Below are 23,990 nucleotides of genomic sequence, written 5' to 3'. Positions count from 1 at the left end.
TACTCACATTTTAACATTTATTTACCCAAGCATTTTTTCTGTATGTTTATCAACTTTTAGTTAATCACATTTTATAGTAGAAATATCAGACAGCTTTCATGACCCCTTCATAGTAAATTAATCTTGGCGTTTCTTCCCATTTTGTTTTATGTTCTAGGGAAACCATTTGACAACGATAGCATATTGAACTGTGCAGTGTCTAATGTTATCTGCTCTATTATTTTTGGAGAAAGGTTTGAATACCATGATTCAACATTTCAAAAACTTGTACACACTATGAGTGAAAATGAGAAACTTTCAGGAGCAGCTAAGCTAGTGGTAAGTATTTCTTTTATTTTTATATGGTATTAACCTTACGTCATTATTACGTACAAATGTAGATATATACAGTAACTATAAAAAATGTACCTTTTAAAAAGTTTTTTGTTTTAATAGCATAGAACAATGTATTTGGTGCATTTTTTACCAAAAAAAAAACAAATAGTATGTAAATTCTCTGGATTGCCTAGTCTCAATGAGAAACCCCACAAAAAGGGCGATCACAGAACTCTATCAAAGACTTAAATAAAATTCAGTTACGCTACTAGAAGAGTAGGACTCGGTAAATGGTCTGAACATTTCCCTAAAAATCAGAAACAGACATTCTTAGTGTCACTTCAAGGGCATGGACAATCCTTCCATCAGCAACGTATAGAGAAATAACCCTAAAATATTTTTATGGGGCATTCATTTTACTACGTGGAGTCTAACTTTTGGGACCTCCTTGCAATCTCCCAAAGGCAAAACGCAGATTTATACCATGCTTTCTGGGATTGCCCGAAAATATAAATGTTCTGGCAATTATAGTAACTAATTATGTTACCCTTCACCTAGTCAACTATGTGCTCCTTTCTCCTAAATGAGCAATATTGTGCATATTTACTTATAATATATATATACTTTACTATAAGGAGTACAAATCACTAGGGGAAGCCGCATGTTGTTTTTGATAGTTTCCTTAGTGGCCAAACAAAGTATCTTGCACAAATGGATAGATTCAGATCCATCAACTCTGGCTTTTTAAGGAAAAACTAGCTTATATATTTTGCATGGCATGGATGGAGGCCTCCTTGAACAAAGAGACCATGGTTCACAAGTTTTTCGAGATATGGGAATGATTTATAGAGACCCAAACCTATCCTATGAAGCAAAAATAAAATGAACTTTCATGGTATATCCTAAGAATGTTTGAGAATGACCCTCCTGTGGATAATGCTGTCTGATATTTTGTTACATATTGGTTTACTACTGTTTGTGTTGTGCTCCTTCTGTTGTTAACATTATTTTCCATATTGAAATTATGCAAACACCTGTTATTCATCTGACATTGTTATAGATTGTTTGTACAGGTTACCGACATATATTATTTACTGCATATACTCCAATAAAATTTTAAAACTAAATAGTATGTAAACACCTACAAAAAATCTTGTCAGCTGATAATTTTCTGTGATTCATTTTTAATCGGTTACAATGTTCTCAACTATTTCTGAATAACAGAACCTCTCCTCTCTAATAAGGAGACAAAACCCTTGATTCTGGATCAATAGTTCTGGACACTACAACATTTTCCTATTTCTGCCCAAGCTTTGTCCAGCGGATTGTGAGTAAACAAACTTTGTTCAATCTACAGGAATGGATGCTGGATGTTTTCAAATTGACAACAGAACAACTTTGAATTTTTTTTCTTTATACAAAATGTTAGAAGGAGGGAGAGGTGGTGGCATAATGCTCCGTGACAAAGCAGTGGGAAGTGGACATCCTACTTTTCTCTCCCTAAAAGTGTTTAAAACCATGTAGAATTTTGGATGCTAGATATTCCCTCTTTTCAGGGGAATAGTCCATTCAGCTGAGCTTCTTTGGTACTGTAAGTCCCCAATACAGAATCATTGTTCTCTAAATGGGTATTTGCAACTTAAAATAGAATGCCCTTGTTGATACCATATTTGACCATTTTACCTCCAGTCTTGAAGTGATCATCTCGAGGAGCGACTTGATATTTGATATATATATTTGATATCTAATTACCTGACCTTCCTATTACTCCTATTGTACCCTAACAAAAGCAGCCATTAATGTATTTAATAAAGTATTCCATAAACAAACACCAACTAAATTACATAAATACAGCTCCCTACCCCACATAATAGACACATGTACAGTTCTTAACTATTGCAGCCATTTATACAACTCTATTGTACAGCAACCACATATACAGTAACCCCTATCTCCCCATATAACATGTTTACAATAGTCCAAAACAGCAACAGTATTAAATTGTAAAAAACTTGCAATTGTTAGTAGGGAATTTTTTTTTTTGTATATTACCAGCTGCTTTCTTTCTCATGACCTGAGGAATAACAAACACAACTTTCTTCTTATGAGGTCAGTCCCACCTGTACAGGTGTGGGAAGGAGGACACATGATGATCAGAATGGCTCAGACTGGACAGTTTGCACCAATCCACCTGTACATCCACGCTGCATGTACTCAGTATTCCATGTTTTTGTATAAAAAACTAGTGGTAGCATCAGAAAGCCTCACCATTCCTGCTATACGTTCTGGCCATGGACAGAGTAGCCTGGGAGGTTTATTCAGCCCCATGACATGCAAGAGAAGCAAAGATAATCAAGAAAGACTGTTTCTAGCAACAAAAATTTTCTGTCTATATCAGTCACCACCACATGAGTCAGAGTAACAAGAGCAGGATGCTTCATGGGTACTAGATGTGTTTCAAAGCTATTGGGCCTTATATATAAAAGCTCTCCATAACTAGAGAGGGTACACTTTCATCAGTGAAGCTGAGTGATCCACCAAACCTGAAATGGATCTGGTCCAGGATTGAAAACATTTACTAACAAATAGCAAATGATTTTTAAGAAAGCCATTCCAGGTTTGCTGGATCACCCTGCTTTACTGATAAAAGTGTATCCTCTCCAGTCTTTTTTTTTTACATGATAATATATCTCTAACAGGGAAGACTCTTACATGGCAGCTTCAGTCGCCATCTCAGTCATACTCTCTCGCAAGGAACGTTCATATTTTCTTCCTCTGAATATTGTCTATTACGCTGAGTACATATTGCCTTATTCCCATAATGAAACACCTGTAGCTTATTGTTTAATACTCATAGCTTGGCACATTTTAATTTAATGTTCAGGGATTGTAACATTCTCCCTTTAATAACTAGGGTCATGTTTTTAGTAAGCACCATTTTCCACCCTCGGACAAATGTTGGTAAATGTCAGTGAATAAATGGACAATTAAAATGTTTTAATTTAGGAGGACATAACCAAGAAAATGTGCTGGTTGATCCTTAAAAAACATTTTTGTAGAAACAGAAATGAACAGTATTTGAATCATTTCATGTTTCTGTTTTTAGGAGTCATCCAAAGTTGAAAACTACTTTGATGATGAAAACCTGGTGTACTGCGTTCTGGATCTCTTTGGCGCTGGGACCGAAACAACATCTACAACACTACGCTGGGGAATCTTATTGATGATGAAGTACCCAGAAATACAAAGTAAAAAAAATGATGCCTAACATAAAAACCTGCTTAAATTCTAGTTACTGACACCCACAAACACCCAATTGTTGTATGTCTTCATTTGGACAACTTTTTAATAGGATTTTCACCATACCTCCTGTCTGTTCCTAATATGAGGCACAATTAATCTTCCCCTCCAAAAAAAGTAATTGTGGTAAATATCATTTAAAATAAAAAAACATTAACCCGGGTTTAATGATGCCACCACTGCAGGTTGGCAAGTTACTCAGCAGGTCAGCCTTCCTATTGACTGATTGTTATCGTACTGTGTGCCATACCTGCAGTACTGTAAACCGGCAGTACTTTTTTCGCATTGTGTTTCCATTTTGGATATTTTTACTCTTTTTATAATTTAGTGGGTGCCAGTACTACTCAGTGTGTAAGAGGATTATCAGGGGGCAAAATAAAAATTATGTTACATACTGTGGAAATGTTGATATATTTATTTAATTTTTATGCTCTAGAAAAGGTACAAGAGGAAATCCAGAAACATATTAAACAAGGTCAGCTGCCTGCAGTTGAGGATCGGAAAAATATGCCCTATACTGAAGCAGTCATACATGAAATTCAGAGGTTTGCTAATATTGTTCCTTTAAATCTGTCCCACACCACTCCAAGAGATGTGCATTTCCGGGGATACTGTATTCCAAAGGTGAGTTCTTAAAACTTCTCATTTATCAATGGAATTATACAAGAAATGTACTGTAAGGCATGGTCAGTACTAGTATTGTCCAGATACCAGTCCCCCAATCTATCGCCGCAGTCTTTGTCTAAAGCATCCCCACTCAGCCTCAGGAGACTGGTTGCATCTCCCAGCAATCGGTTGCCCCCAGAACTTGGTGTGCAAAGGATAGTGTCTGGAGATAGGTTGGCAGCTGACCAGGAGCCCACAAATACAGAGTACAGAATTACCGTATTTTCCGGCGTATAAGACGACTGGGGGTATAAGACGACCCCCAGCTTTTCCAGTTAAAATACAGAGTTTGTTCCATTTAAAAAAAAAACAGTAACAAAGAAAATTTTTACTTTAAATAATTGAATTGTCTACCATTTTAGCAAGGAGTCGCTGGACAGAGCATTTCCCAACATGTACAGCTTCAAACTAATGAACTAATTCTAGGAACGTATGTCTCCTATATTATGCCATACAGCTAAAGATTATTTATGCAAGTTAGTTTTAAGCAAATAAAAAAGTTGTTTATGAAAAAAAAAAACAGAGCAATAAACCTTTTTAAATTACTTAAAATGTGGTTATACCCAAAACCTAACTTTGTCTACAGTGGACAGAATGATTAGAACTTATCATATCATGTCATATTTTACACCTTTCACTTCCTATCTGGTTAAAAGGTTATCCCTGGGACAGTACTTTATGGGAAATCTCTTCAATTCCAGCCATATACAGGTTGATATTTAGAACTGATTCCAAGATTAGTTTCACAATACAAATCATCTCTATTGGAAATTGATTAGAAAATAGGCATTCACAATCTATGTTTGATCAACATATTCAATCAAACACTGATTGAGAATTCCTATTCTTTGCCTTATCAATGCCTCTTTCCCATCTTTACCAATAAAATAACCCCAGGGCACGGTTTCTTTTTGCTGAGCAGAGCATCAATTGGGCAAAGAGCGGTCCGGGTGAATTGGTGCAAAGTAGTAAGCAGGAAAACAAGCAATATATATAAAATATCAATATTTTTCATGCACCTATTAGTATATGGCTCACAGGATAGTAACCCAGACAGAAGTAAAAATAGTTTTTAATATTAAGACAAGTAGGAAAACCTTTTGAACCTCTGTCAGCTTTTTATTGTGTTTCCTTGTTACAAATTATCCCTTGCTTTCTGCCTGGTAAAACAGTATCCCCAGAACAGGTAATATAACAGTTTATGAATGCAGTAACCTTTTCCTATTATGTTTAAAACTATGAAAAACATTTATGAAAAAATACATTAAAAATGTATTTATACATGCAACTAGCAGTTTTAAAAGGAGAGGAGAGCCTGCATATTTGTCTTAGTATGGATTTTTTTGCTAAGTTAGAGATTTATTTAGCACTATTATTAACCTACCCACACGTGAATTCTGATGCCACGTGTACAGACCTAACTTTCTATACATCAGCATGCTCCTTCTCAACATGAACTCATGCTGCTTCTTCTTGCACTGTAAGCTCTAATGTACAGTCATATTCAGCAACCATCCTGGTTACAGCTATGAGTCCCATGGATCTGGATAGTTTACAAGAATACTTGTTCCAATGCATGGCTCCAGCTCTGTACAGCATTTTTGGAAAGGAGCTCTTTTTATGGCTACTGAATCACCATTCCATACCACTATCCATCTATGTACTCATCCAATCCTAAATGATCAACCAAATTCATTCAGTCATTCCCATTTTTACTGCAGCACTTCTCACCTTGTATCTCTTTTCCAACCAACATTTAATGATGTAATAATGTGTAGAGCCAGATTTACTTGTATTTTTAATATCTGCATACAATTTTTAATATCTGATTCTTTTTGTAGGGAACAGAGGTAATTCCTTTCCTTACATCAGTTTTGCATGACAAGACTCAGTGGGAAACACCTCATAAGTTTAACCCCAATCACTTTTTGGATGCATCTGGGAAATTTGTGAAACAAGATGCGTTCATGCCCTTCTCTGCAGGTAAGCAACAAGGATTATTAAGCAAAATGAAATGTTTTATAATATTCATGGGTTTTACACTGGGAGACTTCCACCCAAAACAATGCCTAATCTGTGAAAAAGAAATTGTGTTCACATCCTTCAAACGTCTTGTGTAGACAAGTAACACAGGTTTGATATGGATCCATATTTAAAATTGAGTGTAGTGCAGTTAAAGTCAAAAGGGGAAACTGGGTATGGTGTTAATCTACAGATACCACCTGACCTACAGTGCTCAGGGCAGAAATCAATCTGCTCTTTCAAATTTAAAGGTGAATATATATTTTTTTTTCTGCAGAAGCATTTCCTATTATGTTCTTGTTTCATAAACATGCAACTTCAGGTATTCCAAGAAACCCACATATATGATGTCTTTCTTTGATGCCACCATTATGACCTATAGTGACAGGCTTTCAGCTAGAGTTGATGGCATTAGTTTAAGATGCTTCTGAGCTCATTGAGAGTTCATTGCCAGATGTATCTGAAGTTGAGCTCCCATTGACCTGCTTCAAGTGTGGTTTTCATTCCCATCGACTTGTATAGGAATGCAAAATCTACTTAAAGTGAACAATAGTCATCTAAGTTACCTTATCATAAATATAATATAAATATCCATCAGTCACATGAACATTGGAAGATGCAACTCAAGTTACATCTACTTTCAAACATAACAGCGTTACCCTAATGCTTTTTTTCTATTCTATCTTTCTCTACTAAATGCATGATGATCTGTTTGATCTCATGGTAGATATCCAGTATCAGCAGCCACATAACAGTTTAGTTGTTGGAGTACATCTACAATGGGATTAGAGTTTTCTCTATCACTCTTTTCCATCTAATTATGTAATTATTTTATTTTCTGACTCCAAACATTTGTTAAGCGTACAATGTCACCCCGAGTTTACTTTTTTCCTCCAGGAAGAAGAGCTTGTGTTGGAGAGAGTTTAGCCAAAATGGAACTTTTTCTTTTTTTTACTGGCCTACTACAAACCTTCACCTTCTGTCCACCTCCTGGAGTCTCCAAAGAAGATTTAGATCTCAAGGCTGATGTTGGATTCCTTTTATTTCCATTGCCACACTTAGTATGTGCAAAGCTTAACAATCAGTCATGATATGTAGTTAGAGGTCAAGAAAAGGGAATCCCCCCAAAATGGATAAAATTTTACCTTAAAGAGATGTGTAGTCATTTTTGTGTTTCATTTTAAATAAACATGTAAATCACCCTAAAGTAAGTAATGTTTACATGAAATGTGTTAATGTCTTAATATCCCTGTTTATATCAATAATATGAAAGTAAATATGTATATGAAAATACCTATAACTGTGTGGTGCATGTTTCATTTTGTACAATATATTCTGAACAGTTGTTTTGGGGAGTGAGTAATTGCACTTACAACTACCTCTGAAGGCAACTTCAGTTAAAGAGCAAACTTGTAAAATGTGATAGTGATATCAGAATTAATAATAAAAACCCGAACATTAATTTAAAGAATTGCACATAACAAATAAGTACTTTAAATGATAACTTGCAGAGTTTTTCTTTATATTTTTCATTTACTTTTAACATGACTGTGACTTTACTAGATAAATGTAATGGTCAGTTCCCAGTCAGGTCAGTTTGCTTACATAAATAATCCAGCATCAGGGTTTCGTCAGTAATATTTCAAAAATTGATTTCACTGTAATACCCAGATATCTTGTTAATACAAGCAGATACATTTTTGTTCCAGGTAATATGCCTGTGACCTCTTTGGCACATAACCCTCTTTAGGGATCAGTTGGCTGGAGGAAGGTCTGGCATTGCTCTAAGGCAAGGGTTCTTAAACTTTTGATAACTCACCCCCAATAAATTGTCCAATATGGTCCCAAATTTCCTTTACTTGATTTTAAAATAATCATCACCATTCCTTATATTAGTTGCCAGCATGTCTTACAATCATGTCAACAGCTTGAATTTACTGTACTTTAAATATAGCTAGGAAGAGAACGTGAAATAAAAACATTAGCATTGATAACTTTATCACATTTATTTTCAAGCAAAATGAAAAATGACAAATATACAAACAGCTACAACTATTTTACAATATGACTTTGATTCACCTGTTTCAGATTATAAACCAATGAGTATTTCACAAAAGAAGAAAACAAACTTAAATGTGCAGGTTTTTTCAATATCTTGATCACATAACACAGACTTTCACTGATCTAGTGAGATATTTGCTGTTGTTTATGTGCAATTAAAGCATGGAATTGGGGTACAGTTACAGACTAAGCTACTCGCATGTCATCTGACACATCAAGTTGATTTCTCCACTTTGATTTCAGATTTAACAATGTACCTAAGTGTAAATTAATACATTAAATAAAATAAATACCTGTACCAAGGGATCCAGTCCCATACCCCCAGCATTTGGTTCCCATACCCTCAAGGGGTATGGATACCCCCAGTCAAGAACCCCTGTTTAAAGGTAACTTTAGGAGGAACACCATTTCATCATTGGAATTTGTCATCATTTGCACCCAGTGCTTTTTTATGATAGTATTAAAAAACCTCTAGAGTTATCTTCCTAGAGGTTGCCAGTAGGTGCCCTGGACATGCATTACAGTGGTCTACCTAAATTATAAATATATTTTTTAAACTGCCTTTACATACACAAGTGCCAAGGGAAGAATTAACACTCATAGAAATGCTCGCCCATGTCTCATAATACAAATGTGGGGGACCGTGAGAGCACATTGGTCCTTTTAGGGCTTTTGACCTTTTGGGTATCTCACATATGTATTTTATCTGATGCATTCCAGTTTATTTAATCATGTAATGATGAGTACATCAGCCTTTTTTATCAGTGGCCAAGTTCATCCATTGTATAGTTAGCCTAAATATTATCTTTAAAGCTGAATATCCCAAATATCCTTTTTACACCATATATTTTGTCACCATTTTTTTTATCTTCTTAGCTGTTTCATACATGGACATTTATAACACTTTATATAATTATTGTGTAAACTCTAGGTCCTGGCATCCAAACAGCTACACTGCAGATTTTATAATAAATGCCCCACACTTTCTCCCACAGAACAAAAGGGTTATATGAGTTTGTGAACTACGTTTTAGAGGATCTACTGTATGCAAAAACAATGTGCAATCACAACCTTAGGTAACTCGCCAATAAGCCAAATATGGTAATATAGTTTATTATTTCTTTCTCTCTAGTAAAGATTATTATGTTAACAATTAACCCATGCACATAAAAGCTGTGTTACTCTGAAGATCATCATAGTGGTTGTTCACTATGACTCTTTTCACCAACCTTCTGACAAGGATTGATTTGTTAATCAATTTTACAATATGCATTGTATTAATTCTCTACTGGATTAATGGATCTAAGAAGAGCAAAGGAAAGATCCCTCCAGGCCCTAAAAGGGGTATTTACCAATAGAAAGCGAGAGGTTGAATAGTTCAGTTAGGGCAATGCCAGGGTGGAGGAATGGGCACGAGATTTGCTAATATCCTCCCACTGAATTTGCCACACACAACTCCACGTGATGTGTATTTTCGGGGATATTGCATCCCAAAAGTGAGTTCTGAAAACTTCTGTTACTAACTAGACACTAGTGAATTCTGAAAACCTAATTTACCCAATTTAAACAATAGACTAACTTTGTAATGAATAGTAGACACCAAAATCTGTTACTCAATGTATTGTTTCTAAACAACATAGCATGTATTGTATGTCCTATCCATAAAAACAGGTGTGGGGGGGTGGGAAGGATGGATGAGTCTGGCTGCAGCATTCATATTAGCATTCACTTAACTTGCTCCGTTGTGGTTCTTCCTGGGTTCTTCCTTCTGGTCCCCGCAGGTCCTGGGGACATGTTTTCTCCCTCTGATTTCCAGACGCGAAGTGAAGAGCCGAGATCTATGGGGTTTCCTGTGATGTCGGTTCGGACGCTGGTTCGTGCAGGCGGAGCAACAGGAAATTAAAATAATTTTGTATTGGATTCAAAACAAAATAGCTGTGTTGAGTCCAATACAAAGAAATCTTCATATAATATATATATATAATTATTTTATATTCTACTGTACAGTTATATTACATTTTTAACTATTTTTTTTAAGGTTTATTATTAAATCAATTAAATTTATTAAGTATTGAACATATTTTGGGGAGTTATGCCTAAGAATTATATCCTACATTTAAAAATAAATTTCCATGCCAAAAATTTGTAATGCTTTTTGCATGGAAATTTAGACAGGATTAGAGCGTTGGGGGGGGGGGGGGGGATCCACCACTGACACCAACAAATTAATATGTAAGTAACTTAATAATTTTAAGGCAATAAATTGTAGGATATTATTTCCCCTAATTCCTGACCATAACTCTTGTGTACACAGTTTCTATTTAACTCAAACACATTGATAAGAATTAAGAGACAGTTAAAAATCCATTGTTATGTTGAACTTCAGCTTGTGAATACAACATGCTGCTGTCTATGTAAGTATTCATGTTTCCTTTTATTTACTTTTATTTAATTGATTATCCGTATAACCCCTTTAATTAACATTCTAATCATATAAATATTATCAAGTGAGTTTTTCTTTCCTTAGACCAATATGCAACTGCCATTGCAGCCTAACATTCCACTCTTTTAACATCTTTATAAAACTATCAAGGTATATCCAATTAACCCATTAATTGCTGAATTTCAAACCTCAATAGCCACTTAAACTTATCTTCTTCCTTCATACCCTTTAGTATCATCCTATCAAATGTTATCAACATAATTTCAACCTGTCTCTTGGGGTGAGCCAGGATAATGGGGCTATAATGGTAGTAGTAATGAATATAATGATGAGTGATGCAGAACTGTAAAGTGGTCGATTCCATAGTGACAGAGTGATGATCTTCTGCTATAATATTAATATGAGTGATCTTTTTGGAGGGGCTAGTAGTGGTATCATCCTGACATAAAATTATTGATCTATCCATTTGAGGTTATTATGAATAAATGGATTACTACATAACAATGTCATCCTCATTTCTGAGTTGATGACATTTTACCCCCCAAACTATAGGTGTATAGAGTTAGTGGGGGGTATGGACATGGCCAGCGACATGTAGTACTTTCATCAATTGACATGGCCAGCGACATCTAGTACTTTGATGTTTACATCAATTACTATGATGTAAACCCAGATCTGTAGCATAGAAGGTTTATGTTGTATCTAGGGCTAAAGTATATGTTAATAAACCATTATTGTTTTCACACTATACTGCCAAAAAGCCTGTCTTTTTTCCTCTCTTTATTTATATACAATATAACTACGGGCTTGGCCTTGTATTTGTGTTAGAGTCTTGTATAAAAAATTGACATCCCCAGGATAAATTACAATGGTATCTCCATATAATCCAGAGTAATTTGCCCTAGAGACTCAAAAGAGATACAAAATATCTTTCATCTGGGTTAGAAAATATTATTTGCACTTTGCAAGCAAGTTTCTTATGTAGTAGAATGCATAATCCACTAGTATATGAGGAATAGGTAGCATGAAAGGTTCTTTGAATTAACAGCCCATTCAGAAAAATTATTATCATTATCATATTTATTGTCCATATGATGAGTTACTTGAAGAAACATTACATGGTTTTTAAACAAATCCAACAGAAAATGTCCAACATTCCCTCAAACTAACTATACCAGAAACCCGAACTATAAAACTTTGTTAAAGGAGGTTTTCCAATGGGAGCAATTCCAAAATGACAGTTTGTTCCTTGTAAGTGTGAGATCAGGTAGGCTTAGTAAGAGATGGATGTGTTTCCTGGCAACTCTGATACATACCAATAGTTTTCTCATTTTTAGGAACCTGACATTGTGACATTACATGAGACAAAGTAAAATTCAATATAAAATCCACGTTCTGTTAGATAAAGATGGCTATTGGATTAGGCGGAAATATACCAGGTAGAAACAGACAGCAATATGTAAACATAGAGAAACTTTAACATTCCCCTTCTCTTTCCGAAATGAAAAAAATAGGGTTAGCTGGAATTAGGCATTACATTTAGGATCATTTGAATTAAAACAATATGCTGAGCAAGTAGTATGTAGAAGAGGTAAACTGTCCCAATGGGAGCACTGCCAAAATGATAGTTCTCTTAAATGTCGGATTAGGTAGGCCCTTGATAAGAGGAGGACGTGTTTGCTGGCAGTTCTGATACATACCAATAGTTTTTTAGTTTTATGACATGTCACATGGTATAGGACAGAGGTAAATTTGTATAAAAACCAAATTATGTTAGATGAAGGTGGCTATTCAATTAGGGGGAAAATAAACCAGAGAGAGACAAGGACAGCAATACGTATAACATAAAACGCCTTTAACTTTCCCCTCCTTTATCCAAAATGAAAAAATAGGGTTAGCTGTAATAAGTATTACATTGAGAATTACATTGGATTTACAGACACAACAAATGACATTATATGCTGAACAAATAGTATGGGCTGTTAGAAACTGGGTTCCACTGCGCATGAAACACTTAAAAGGGCCCCACAGCTGTGCTTCTGTCAGTGTGCAGCTGACGCAGGAAGGATCTTCCTATGGGGAAGAAGAGGTAACAACAGAAGAGGTAAGCATACAGATTAAAATGAGAACAAGTATAAACAAGTGTGGACTTGTGACTTGTAGGGACGTTTAACCCTGGGCTAAGGGGTACTATGTACCTCTGTACTCATACCTAAGAATGTAGAGGCGGACTTCTGGACCCCTTTTATATGGATTCCAAATTTCAAATACGCCTCCCACAAGCAGAGCCTTGCAACGTAGGCCACATTGCGGGGAACAGGCCCTCTCCCCAAATGATGGCTCATGCCACCGATGGGGGCATGTGGGTTTGTTTTTTTTAAAAATACGGGGAGGGCAACATGTAGTTTTCCCCTCCAGTTTCCAGATTCCAGACGCTTTCATAGGAATAGGAAAGGAAACACACTCGCTTACTGCCCTTGTTTCCTAACCTGGAAGGTCCCATAGCCTAAGAAAGGGTCTGGTTTGTAAAAGTAGGGGAGCTTCATGTCGTTTTTTTTAAACTTTTTTTGAAAGAAAAAAAAAAGAAAAAAGCACTTAAATTTTAAATTATTATGGACTTTCTCTATCCCTGTGACTGGCTACATTTAAACTAACATGGCCTACACGTGCACTTGGCTGCCTTTGCTAGTGTCAAACCATACAGTCTGACATGACACAATGAGACCTAGTGCAAACTACAAATAAAATAGTACATCAATTACCCTTCTCGCAATGCCAGGCTTCTGTCCCCATAATACATCTATAATATTTTCCTTTCCAAGCTACTGTGAATATCCCATTTTCAGATTATTAGCTACATATCTAAATGATCAGCCTCTCCACCTTTATGGATTGGACAAATAGCGTTGAAAAAAATCAATATACATACACTCCTATATTTTTTTTTTCTCGCTCTTCCCCAATAACCATCCCACCTAACAAGCTTCTGAATTAGTGTAACATGCTTCAAAATTCCTAAATTCATCTGGGGTAATAAACACGACAGCATTAAGAGAGACAACACAAATACTTCTAGATCTCTGGGAGTTCTTGGGGTCTTTGACCTAACAAGATATCACAGATGGCCAACCTGGCCTGATGCCCGACACCTGATCTAAGATGTCATTACATTCTGAGCTTTTTCACAAGGGTTTCACATTGTCCTTTTTAAGATTAAACTGTTTATGAATCTTTTTAGGAATCTATTTGTATATAAAGTTACCCTATACCGACATATACTCTATGGCAGCATCCATGTTGGTAATCGCTGCCCCTGGAGTATCACAGAAAAATGTATGTAAAATTGCACCTTACATACAGACCCAGCATTCTATAACTAGTTCATGGAAGAGCCAGTATGTTTCCATAGAGTGTGTCGGGAAAGGAAAATTACAGAAGAACCTGAAATAAATTTTCCATGTTCCTAACCACTACACCTGGCATCACACTTGTGAAGCTTTTCGCATATTTCCAGGAAACTACCTGTTTTCTTTTTCAGATATTCATGTCCCTAAGAGACAGTAACAGATGTTTTGTGGAACTTTCATCGGGCTTAAGCTTTTCTTTTTAGTCCAAACAATCTTTACTATACAAACATGCAGCAAAACAATTCAGTACAAAGAAAATGCCTGAGGCATAGGAAGCCTCCATATATAACAAAACTTAAGGTAAGTAAGCTGAAAAAGAAATAAAAAAGGTATATCTACAAAAAATAGAAAAAGAATAACAAACTAATTGTTAGGAGATGCTTATCTGGTAAGTGATCCTATGCTGTGCACTACTGCAGTATATCACGTTCTGTTTATTCTGTCTGGTGGTGTTGCTTACAGCAGCAAGGAGATGAAGGAATTAGTTGTCCGTCATCTGCACAGTAGTTTGCAGCATCTGCTGCTTCCCTTTAGCCGGATAGCCTGAGATGTACCTTCTCAGCACCCCCAGAACATACTCCTAGGCTGGTGTCTGGTGAGAACTGGCGCCGGACCAGGGCCTTACACTGATACAATTTGTATAAAAAGAGTACAGGGGGTACCAAAATATTGCCGTTCAAAAATTCATAACAACAGGATGACTTAATGATAAGAAGAGAAAAAGAAGATGAGAACTTGAGAGGAAGGAAAAGAATGTGGTTTTGGACTATAGAAAAACACTACGTCTCAGTATAACCTCTGAATTACTTGAAAGCTTCAGAAGATTCTAATGGAATGAAAGATCTATACTCAGTATCGATCTTATCCTTGACATGGTATTGAAACACAGCTTGTGTTGAGTCTGCAGCACCAGACACCCAATTCTCTGGTTTTAGCGATCTTTAGATAACCAGCTGTGAAAATTGTAAATATGGAAAAGATTATTTTATCATTAATATTATCTGGTCTTCTAACATTTGTATTCCTGCTGATATCCCCAATATACATTGAAGAATACAAAAACAAGAAAAATGCAGGACTTTAACGGCAGTGCATTTATAAAAAGTTATATACCTTTTTTTCCTTCATTAAGAAACAACAGTTAAAAAATATGCATGCCTCTTCTCTTTAACTAAGTTTTAGGAAGAGTTAATCAACATTGTTAGCATACAAAGGCTAGATACATTGTAAACATTACATATGATGAGATCATACAACGCATTTCGCAGACTGTGTCCGCTTCCTCAGGGATGTAATTGGTACAGCTAGTAGGTGTATTAGCTCAAAAGTTGTTGCATTCACCAGTATGCTTACTCTCTTGGTATGAAGGTAGGCAAATGGCAGAATTAAAATCACAACACACAGAGATGGCGGTGTCCCATATATGTTCTCCACAATGATATTCAGTACTTCTCCAGATATTTTTGGTAATGCTCACTCCATTATGGAGTGATAATAAATAATTATCTCCAAAAACTAGATTCAATCATTTGATTCTATCCATAAATGGACTTGGACTTAAATTGTAAGAAGAACCGTCATCCCCTGTGACACCTTGGTGTCACAGAGAAACGCGTCGGATGATCTCATCATATGTAATGTGTACAATGTATCTAGCCCATGTATGCTAACAATGTTGATTAACTCTTCCTGAAACTTGTTTTAAGGGAAGAGGCATGTATATTTTTTAACTGTTGTTTCCTAATGAAGGAAAAAAAAGGTATGTGATAGCTTTTTATAAATCCACTGTCGTTAAAGTCCCGTAATTTTGTTGTTTTTGTATTCTTCTATGAAAAAGATTACATAATAAGATCACTCCTTAAACTATCACCTAATAGAAAAAAAATAATTTAAATACAATAAAAAAAAAGTTGATGTCATGGTATCTGGGTGGAATTACTTACAGAGTCACTTCAGTATTGCTTTTCCAACTACTAAAGTTAAAATGCATTCAAACACAAGCACAAATACGTTAACTAAATAACTTAAACTTGACAATCATCCAATGTGGTTTTTATTTTAACCTGCCAGTAAAGCAGTGTCTGCACTTAATCTGTGGAGGAGTACTGTCATCACCTTAGGCTGCTGCCATTTCTTGGACTACAGAACACCCCTCTTCTAATCTTCATACCTAAGGGCACTGTGGATGCTGGTAATATTGTTTAAGATTTCAGTTTAATGCCCACAAAGTGTTTTATTTTGGTTTAAATATGCTTTAAATTGTGTTTAAGGTGTATTGGACTTGCTCTTATATTGTAGAAAAGGTACAAGAGGAAATCTGGAAACATAATAAAGAAATTGAATAAGCATAGGACATCCAACTACCATGTAAGGGATGTTTCCATAATATACATTTTAAAACTATAACTGTTCAGTAGCCCGTTGCAATCTTAACTTCAGTTGGTGCGGTAGCAGTTTCCCCAGCCTTAACCTCAGGTAGCAAGGGAGCAGCCTCCTGAGTTTGCAATTCAGATAATGCTTCTTCGTTGGTCTGCTTCGCAAGAGTGCTTTGTTCCCTAAAAATCATTTCTGGAACTTCTTGCGGGTTTCTATTGTTTCATCCCAGGTTCCAGCATGCCTAGTATTAAAGGCAGCAGACTCCAAAAGTCCAAAATAACAGCACTTTATATTTGTTCAGGCAAGTGTTACAGCACACTCTCCACAGCTTCACAACAAAAACAAAAAACAGTACCCCAGCTGGGCCTCTGGCTACCACACTTAGGTGCCCTTTCTTACTATCACATTCACTTTATCTGTACTGTTCCACTCACAGTTTTGTAGTACTGTTTGACCACTGGCTTTCCTGGAACCCTCTGGCTCTCTCTCAGCCTGGAATCAACTCTGGCGCTCCCTTCAGCCTGGAACCCTCTGGCTCTCTCTCAGCCTGGAACCCTCTGGCTCTCTCTCAGCCTGGAATCCACTCTGACTCTCTCTCAGGCTGGAACACTCTGGCTCTCGCTCAGCCTGGGATCCACTCTGGCTCTCTCTCAGGCTGGAACCCTCTGGCTCTCTCTCAGCCTGGAACACTCTGGTTCTCTCTCAGCCTGGGATCCACTCTGGCTCCCTTCTCAGGCTCTTGCTGATCAATTCCCTCTCTTCCTAAAAACCTTTACATCAATTACCACTTCCATTTCCCTGGAGCCATTAATAACACTTTTCCCTGACATTTTAGGGACATTCACATTTTAGGGATAGTCACAATATATTAATATTTATTCAAGCTGTTGTCAGACAAAAGAGCTGAAAAGTCAACAGAAATAATTTAATTTTAGTGAGAATTTTTCCATCTTGTTGGATTCACATAAATATATAAATGTTATGTCTGGGATCTGGCTTCATAGTGGGATCAGAAATGTTATCACAACTAACAGAGTTGTCTTGCTGGATTCTTGGCAATAATTAATCTAAACTTTGGTACTTATACTGACAAAAAGCAGTTCTGTGTCTATACTGAGAGTCACAGGGGGTACGAATAACAAAAAACTCCAGTCCACATTTCCAGCTCATTAAAAGTTCCTGAAATCTATATAATACTCCACTGTCCCCTCCACACATGGAAGCTCTTCTCCAAGTCTTTCTTCTATGGTGGGCCATCCAGGGGAGTCATGAGACAGGTGAGACTTTAGATTATAGACATAGACATTATATATTACTTTGAGCCTATTTACAGAGCTTGGCTACCCCAAACTGATATTATTTTAACATCTCCTCACGGTTTCATCTGTCTCAGGGACTCTTTCAGTGAGATCCCTGAGCTACATTCCTGCGTCAATTCCCCTACTGTGCCCAATATGAGTGGTTTTCACCTTTTATGCCCACAGGTTCTAGGTCTGTACACCTACTGTGCCCAATATGAGGGGTTCCCACATTTCCTGCACTGCATTCCTGGGTCTGCACACCTATATTGCCCAATATGAGGGGTACTCACTGTTCCTGCATGGCATTCCTGGGTCTGTACACCTACTGTGCCCAATATGAAGGGTACTCACTATTCCTGCACTGCATTCCTGGGTCTGTTTCCCTACTGTGCCCAATATGAGGGGTTTTCACCTTTTATGCCCACAGTTCATAGGACTGTACACCTACTGTCCCCACTATAATGCGTTCTCACTATTCCTGCACTGAGTTTTTGGGTCTGTTTCCCTACTGTGCCAAATATAAGGGGTTCTCACCTTTTCTGCCCAGATCCTGGGTTTGTACAACTACTGTGCCCAAAATTAGGGGTTCTCACATGTCCTGCACTGCATTCCTGGGTCTGTACACCTACTGTGCCCATTATGAGGGGTTTTGCCTTTTCTGTCCTGCAATCTTGGATTTGTACACCTGCTGTGCCCATCATGAACGTTTCCATTTTTAGTTTCTAGATATATACACCTGCCCATAATGTACAAACCTAGGAATTTGGTTACAAATTAAGATGTACCCTCCCATGTTCAGAGGTTATAAAAAATCAGTTTGGCAGCTAAGTGTGTGCTGCCAAAGTAAATTCTTTCTTTAAGGCATCCCCCAAGCATGTTATTGAAAGGATTTGTGTATTTTCAATGTTTCCCTTTTTAAATTGCATTGGCATATTTCATTGGCATATTTCATTAGTATTTGTATTAGTCCTAAAAATGGTACAAACTTAGACAGCTGGAGACATCACTATCAGGACTAATTGTCCTAAGATTACCATATAATGTTTAAAGAGTCTCCAGGTACCCCAACGATAGAATTTGCAGATAACTTTTGCAACAGTTGGTGTCAAAGTGCATCTACAATCAAAAAGAGATTGCATCATATCACATTTGGAGCATAGGAGGTATGCTAGGAAAAGCATATGTAAGCAATGTAAGAGCAAACAAACAGTTTTCCAAACACAGATAGGCAGAGATCCAGCCAGAGGCAATGGGCATGATATATTAAAGCTCTCCAAGGCTGGGGAGTATACACTTTCATTAGTGAAGCTGGGTGATCCAGCAAACCTGAAATGCATTTAGTCAAAGTCATTTGCATTTTGCTATGTTTTGAATCATGGACCAGATCCATTGCAGGTTTGCTGGATCACCTAGCTTCAGTGATGAAAGTGTATCCTCTCCAGCTTTGGGGAGCTTTAATAAATCAGACCCAATGGGTCTAATATAATTAAATGTAGATTTTAGAAAAAAAAAATTACATTCCTAGTAGACATCCCGAATGTGGTAGATTTTGAAGCAGATCTATTCCAATTTTGCTGTGTGGTGTGACCATAGTGACAGCAGATATGTTTGGAGCAAACAGAACAAAGCATTTCAAGAGAAGAACCTCATAATAACTGTGAAGAATGTAATATGTTTGGGATTGCTTTGCTATTTTAGGGTCTGGGTAGCTTTCAGTAATCGAGTCAGTCATTACCTTGGCGTCATAGCAAAGCATGAGAATGTGAGGCTATCTGTCTAATGTAAAAGGAAACAGTAAATCTTACAAGAGATCTTTTATTTAACATTAACACTACTAAACCCACCAAGGACTTCCATTTTCATTGTGGGGGAATTTGACATGTGCAACTCATGCCAAGAACCACAAAAAAATGCTATGCTTCTCATTTATGTTGGAATGCGCTATATTGTTTTCCCCTAACGCTTGGCCAATGGGTGTCCATAGGTAATAAAAACAATAAAATGGAAGATCTCACAACCTCTTTTGGATTACTTGTTCCTACTGTCAATCTCCAACTAAAAAATTCTGCTCTTAGTGGTCCAGCTGGAGTCTTTTGTGTTGTAACCTGCTCATCTCCCCCTCACCTTCTGAAACCCTGTTCCTCTTTCTCTCAACTTCCTATGTAATAAAAACCTGCAACATTTTCTGCTATAGAAGCAACATGTCTCTTGCAATAAGGCCCCTCTGCAACCCATAAGAGGACTTGGATTAATCTCTATTCTTTTATTCTTACGCTGTACACACTGTGAATATAATTTCTGCTGGTTTAATTTTATGGTTACAGCTTAAGGTGAAATAATGAATTTATAAGAAGGAAAATTGTCATGTAGTCAATGTCAGACACTGATGGGCAGATATACAAACTACAGTAAATACTTTTTGCTAAGGGTATTCTGTGGATAGGAGTGTGCCTAAAGGAGTTGAATTATATAAAACAGACAGTTCACTTAGCAAAATAAATTATCCCCTTGAAATGGATGTTTCACTTTGATTAATAAGTAAAATTAAGCTCTACTGACATCAACCTTCCAAGTAACAGTCCTCAATTTTTAGATTTCCTTCCACATTATTGGGTCATTTTTGCAAAGAAAACAGTCATATTCATAAAGCTATGTGAATTATTCTTTGCAAAATGATCATTCACCTTGGTAAATGAACATCCCAGTAAATCAGCTCCACTGAGCTGAGTAGGGATCCAGAAACTGTGGAGCAGAGACTATTGTAGAATGAAAGCATAGCCAATAGCTGACTTTTAGCCAAAATTTCACAAAATATTATTCGCCCACAGTCTTTTAAGTAAGTATATGGTCATATATTACATTAATCTACTTCTAAAATCTTTTTCATTTCCCATGTATACTCGTATTTGACCTTTCTTAATATTCCCTTACCTTTAGTATGATACTTACGGGAACTCTGGCATGGATTTTCCCCTGGTACCCTTTCCTTTGATTTTAAAGCACAGTGATTGCATACTTTTTTAATGTAACTCATGATCATAAAAGTCACAATATACATTTTTAGGGATGGCATGCTGTGAGGTGTTTGAAAGCATATTATGCAAAATGTTACTTTTCCATTACACATTGTTAAATGTAAACATATTGATAGGAATATCTACTGTACATTACACTGATCATACTCACATAATTCCCAGAAAGCTCATTTCATTCCATTTTTCTGACTTCCAGCAGAGGACGGTAGACCCTTGGTGAATACAGATTATGGGAAACTCCAACGGACGACACTAACAGTAAAAGAGACAGACAGAAATGTACATGCTTTTTTTGGAATCCCATTTGCAAAGCCACCAGTAGGAGGATTACGATTTGCAGCACCAGAACAGCCTGAACTCTGGAATTCAGTGACAGAGGCCACATAAAATCCACCTATGTAAGTACTGGAATGTGAGCTGTTATTTTGTTGCCTTAATAAAATCCCCAAAGTCGAGAATTATTGAAATAAAAATGAATCCAAATGCCCTTCTAGAAGATGCAAATCACACTTGTGTTTTTCTACCATACTGGTGTTTCTTGGGCCTCATATGACTATCTCACTCCATGATTCCTCTAGTGTAGCTCTCCTACTCGTCCAGTGTGGCCCTCTCATTCCTCCATTGTGGTCCTCCTCCAATGTGACCCTCCTAGTAGCAGATATATATGAGACATCTTGAACTGATTAAGGCACTGTACCAAACTTCACTTGTACGAGTTAGTCACTGTCTCTTTCCAGGTGCCTTCAACTAATGGAAATAACCAAAAAATGTTGGAATAATGGAAGTGGAAGTAACATATCCTCTACTGTCTGAGGACTGTCTTTACCTAAATGTTTTCACTCCATCAGACTGAGGTGACAATGTCAGTCTTCCTGTAAGTTTCCTGGTGTTGCCTGTGCCCAGCACCCTCATACTATCCCACTGCCAGCAGGATAACGGCAAACAACACAACAGAAAATTATATTATTTGAAATGCTGTTCAGAATTCTCTCTTTCTCTTAGGTCATGGTGTTCATACATGGTGGGGGGCTGGTACTCATGAAAACTCCGGGATTCATCAGGTATGTCTGATGTCTCCTACCCCAAACACTCATACACACACATACCTAGTTATTAGATAAGGTCTAATACAAACACACATCCAAAATTTGAAGAACGATGGCTAGCATCAAGTAGGGTAGCAGAGTGTAGATTAGAGTAGGTTCTGCTCCTGAAGAGTTTACCTTGTCGTGGTGAGCAGGTTTATTATTATTATTATTATACAGTATTTATATAGCGCCATCATATTACGCAGCGCTGTACAGAGTCCATAGTTGTGTCACTAACTGTCCCTCAAAGGAGCTCACAATCTAATGTCCCTACTATAGTCATATGTCATTAATGTAGTCTAGGTCAATTTTAGGGGGAAGCCAATGAACCTAACTGCATGTTTTTGGGATGTGGGAGGAAACCGGAGTACCCGGAGGAAACCCACGCAGACACGGGGAGAACCTGCAAACTCAGGTTTGAAAAAGTTTGGCTGAAAATGTATCACACAATGGGAGAAACAATCATTTCTCTTCAGTGACTTTTATTTTTTGCCAGATTAAACCAAAGGACTCTTTATCAGTTATGACACATGATGAATATATGTAACATATCAAACAATAAAGGGCACACAAATGCATTCTTGTGTACTGTCCAGGGGTGTAGCTGTAAAAAAAGAAGAGGGGGCACGATACTATGGATGACGTGCCTGTTACTATTTTCTAGGTTTGCTTGATCACCCAGCTTCACTAAGTGTATCTTTTCCAGCCTTAAAGAACTTAAATAAATCAAGCCCACAGTTTAAAACCTTACTGGATGCCTGTGGAGATCCTAATAGAGGACAGCATAGCAACCTGTCTTCGGTGCTATGCTCATGCACCCACTAGTGATGGCGGGTTGAACGCTCATTTGAACAACTCCGGTCACAAGACTGCGGCATTAGGGACAGAAAGTCAAGGTGCACAGGAATGAGAATTTGATTTGAAAAGCAGAAAAATGCCAGAAAAAGAACCACCACTGGGACCAGGAACAAGTCACCAGCACTAATGCGCACAGGAAACATCAGGCCAGGACAATTGTCTTCCTGAAAACATTTAACACTTTGCAAACTGCAACCACACGCATGATACAGCATAGTTGTTGGTAAACTGCACAGTAAATGAAGCACCTGGGAAAAACTAGCAGCATGTTTTACAACTACAAGTCTTATTATTTCTACTACTTACTATTTCTTCCTATTTCTGTGCATTTTGCTTCCTTTACTTATATTAAAAATAAATTAACTACTCAACTATGTAAAAAAAAAAGAATTTTGGCCTAAACATGAAATGATATAACTATTAATAAACCCCTTGCTTTTTCTTAATAAATGGTGTCATTGTATTTGTTACAATACCAAGTATTGTAGTATGTTTTTTGCCTTTAGTGATAATAAATCTGGCAGTTCTTTGCATGACAACACCCATTACCCATTAGAAGATTCCTTAAGATTAAACCAAATCACCTTTTTGGATCCAGACAGAAAATTAAAAAAAAAAAGATGCATTTATGACTCTGCAGGTGGGTCACTAGGAATATTACACAGAATTTAGCTCTAAAACATATTTTATTTACGGTATTACACTAAAATAACTGCACCCCAAACTATTGTCCAAGCTGCCGATAGTGCAGTATTTAAAGCCAGTGTTTCTTCATCAACCAATTAAGATAACTTTAAGATTTTAAGGAACCCCCTCTATAATTATTATATCCACAACTCACAGTACATTAGTATGGTGGTCAGTGGGAAGAATCCCTCTTACATTGCTGGCCATTGCGAGGAATGTTACCCTTACAAACAAATATTATTGATGTCTCTGTCATTTGACTTGAGAGTCACAAATTGCTCATTGTTCAAACTCCAGAAACCCCTGGAGGAACCCTAGGATTCCATGTAACCCTTGTTGGGAAACACTGTTTCAATCTCTCCAAGTAAAGATTGAGGAATGGAATAGTGGACAAGGCCAGTGTTGTCCTGATCATTGTGGAATTAGAGCAA

The 23,990-nt window shown here is 36.9% G+C and overlaps 2 protein-coding genes across 2 annotated transcripts in view; one reads left to right on the top strand and one right to left on the bottom strand.

Annotated features, from left to right (window-relative positions):
* Window positions 1-7,596, top strand: part of LOC140336015 (cytochrome P450 2K1-like) — a 13,996-nt gene extending 6,400 nt beyond the window's left edge. Inside the window, exons 4-8 of the mRNA XM_072419068.1 lie at window positions 158-345; window positions 3,422-3,563; window positions 4,052-4,239; window positions 6,123-6,264; window positions 7,201-7,596. Coding sequence (XP_072275169.1) covers window positions 158-345; window positions 3,422-3,563; window positions 4,052-4,239; window positions 6,123-6,264; window positions 7,201-7,394 — 854 coding nt within the window. The 3' untranslated portion in view covers window positions 7,395-7,596. The remainder of the gene's footprint in view (window positions 1-157; window positions 346-3,421; window positions 3,564-4,051; window positions 4,240-6,122; window positions 6,265-7,200) is intronic.
* Window positions 1-21,533, bottom strand: part of COX19 (cytochrome c oxidase assembly factor COX19) — a gene marked incomplete in the record, with an annotated part of 71,277 nt that extends 49,744 nt beyond the window's left edge. Inside the window, 2 exon segments of the mRNA XM_072417819.1 lie at window positions 8,123-8,257; window positions 21,078-21,533.
* Window positions 21,534-23,990: the final 2,457 nt, after the last annotated feature.

Source organism: Pyxicephalus adspersus, chromosome 7 (genome assembly GCF_032062135.1).
Source record: "Pyxicephalus adspersus chromosome 7, UCB_Pads_2.0, whole genome shotgun sequence".
NCBI lineage: Eukaryota > Metazoa > Chordata > Amphibia > Anura > Pyxicephalidae > Pyxicephalus > Pyxicephalus adspersus.
This window is presented reverse-complemented; position numbering and strand designations above follow the sequence as displayed.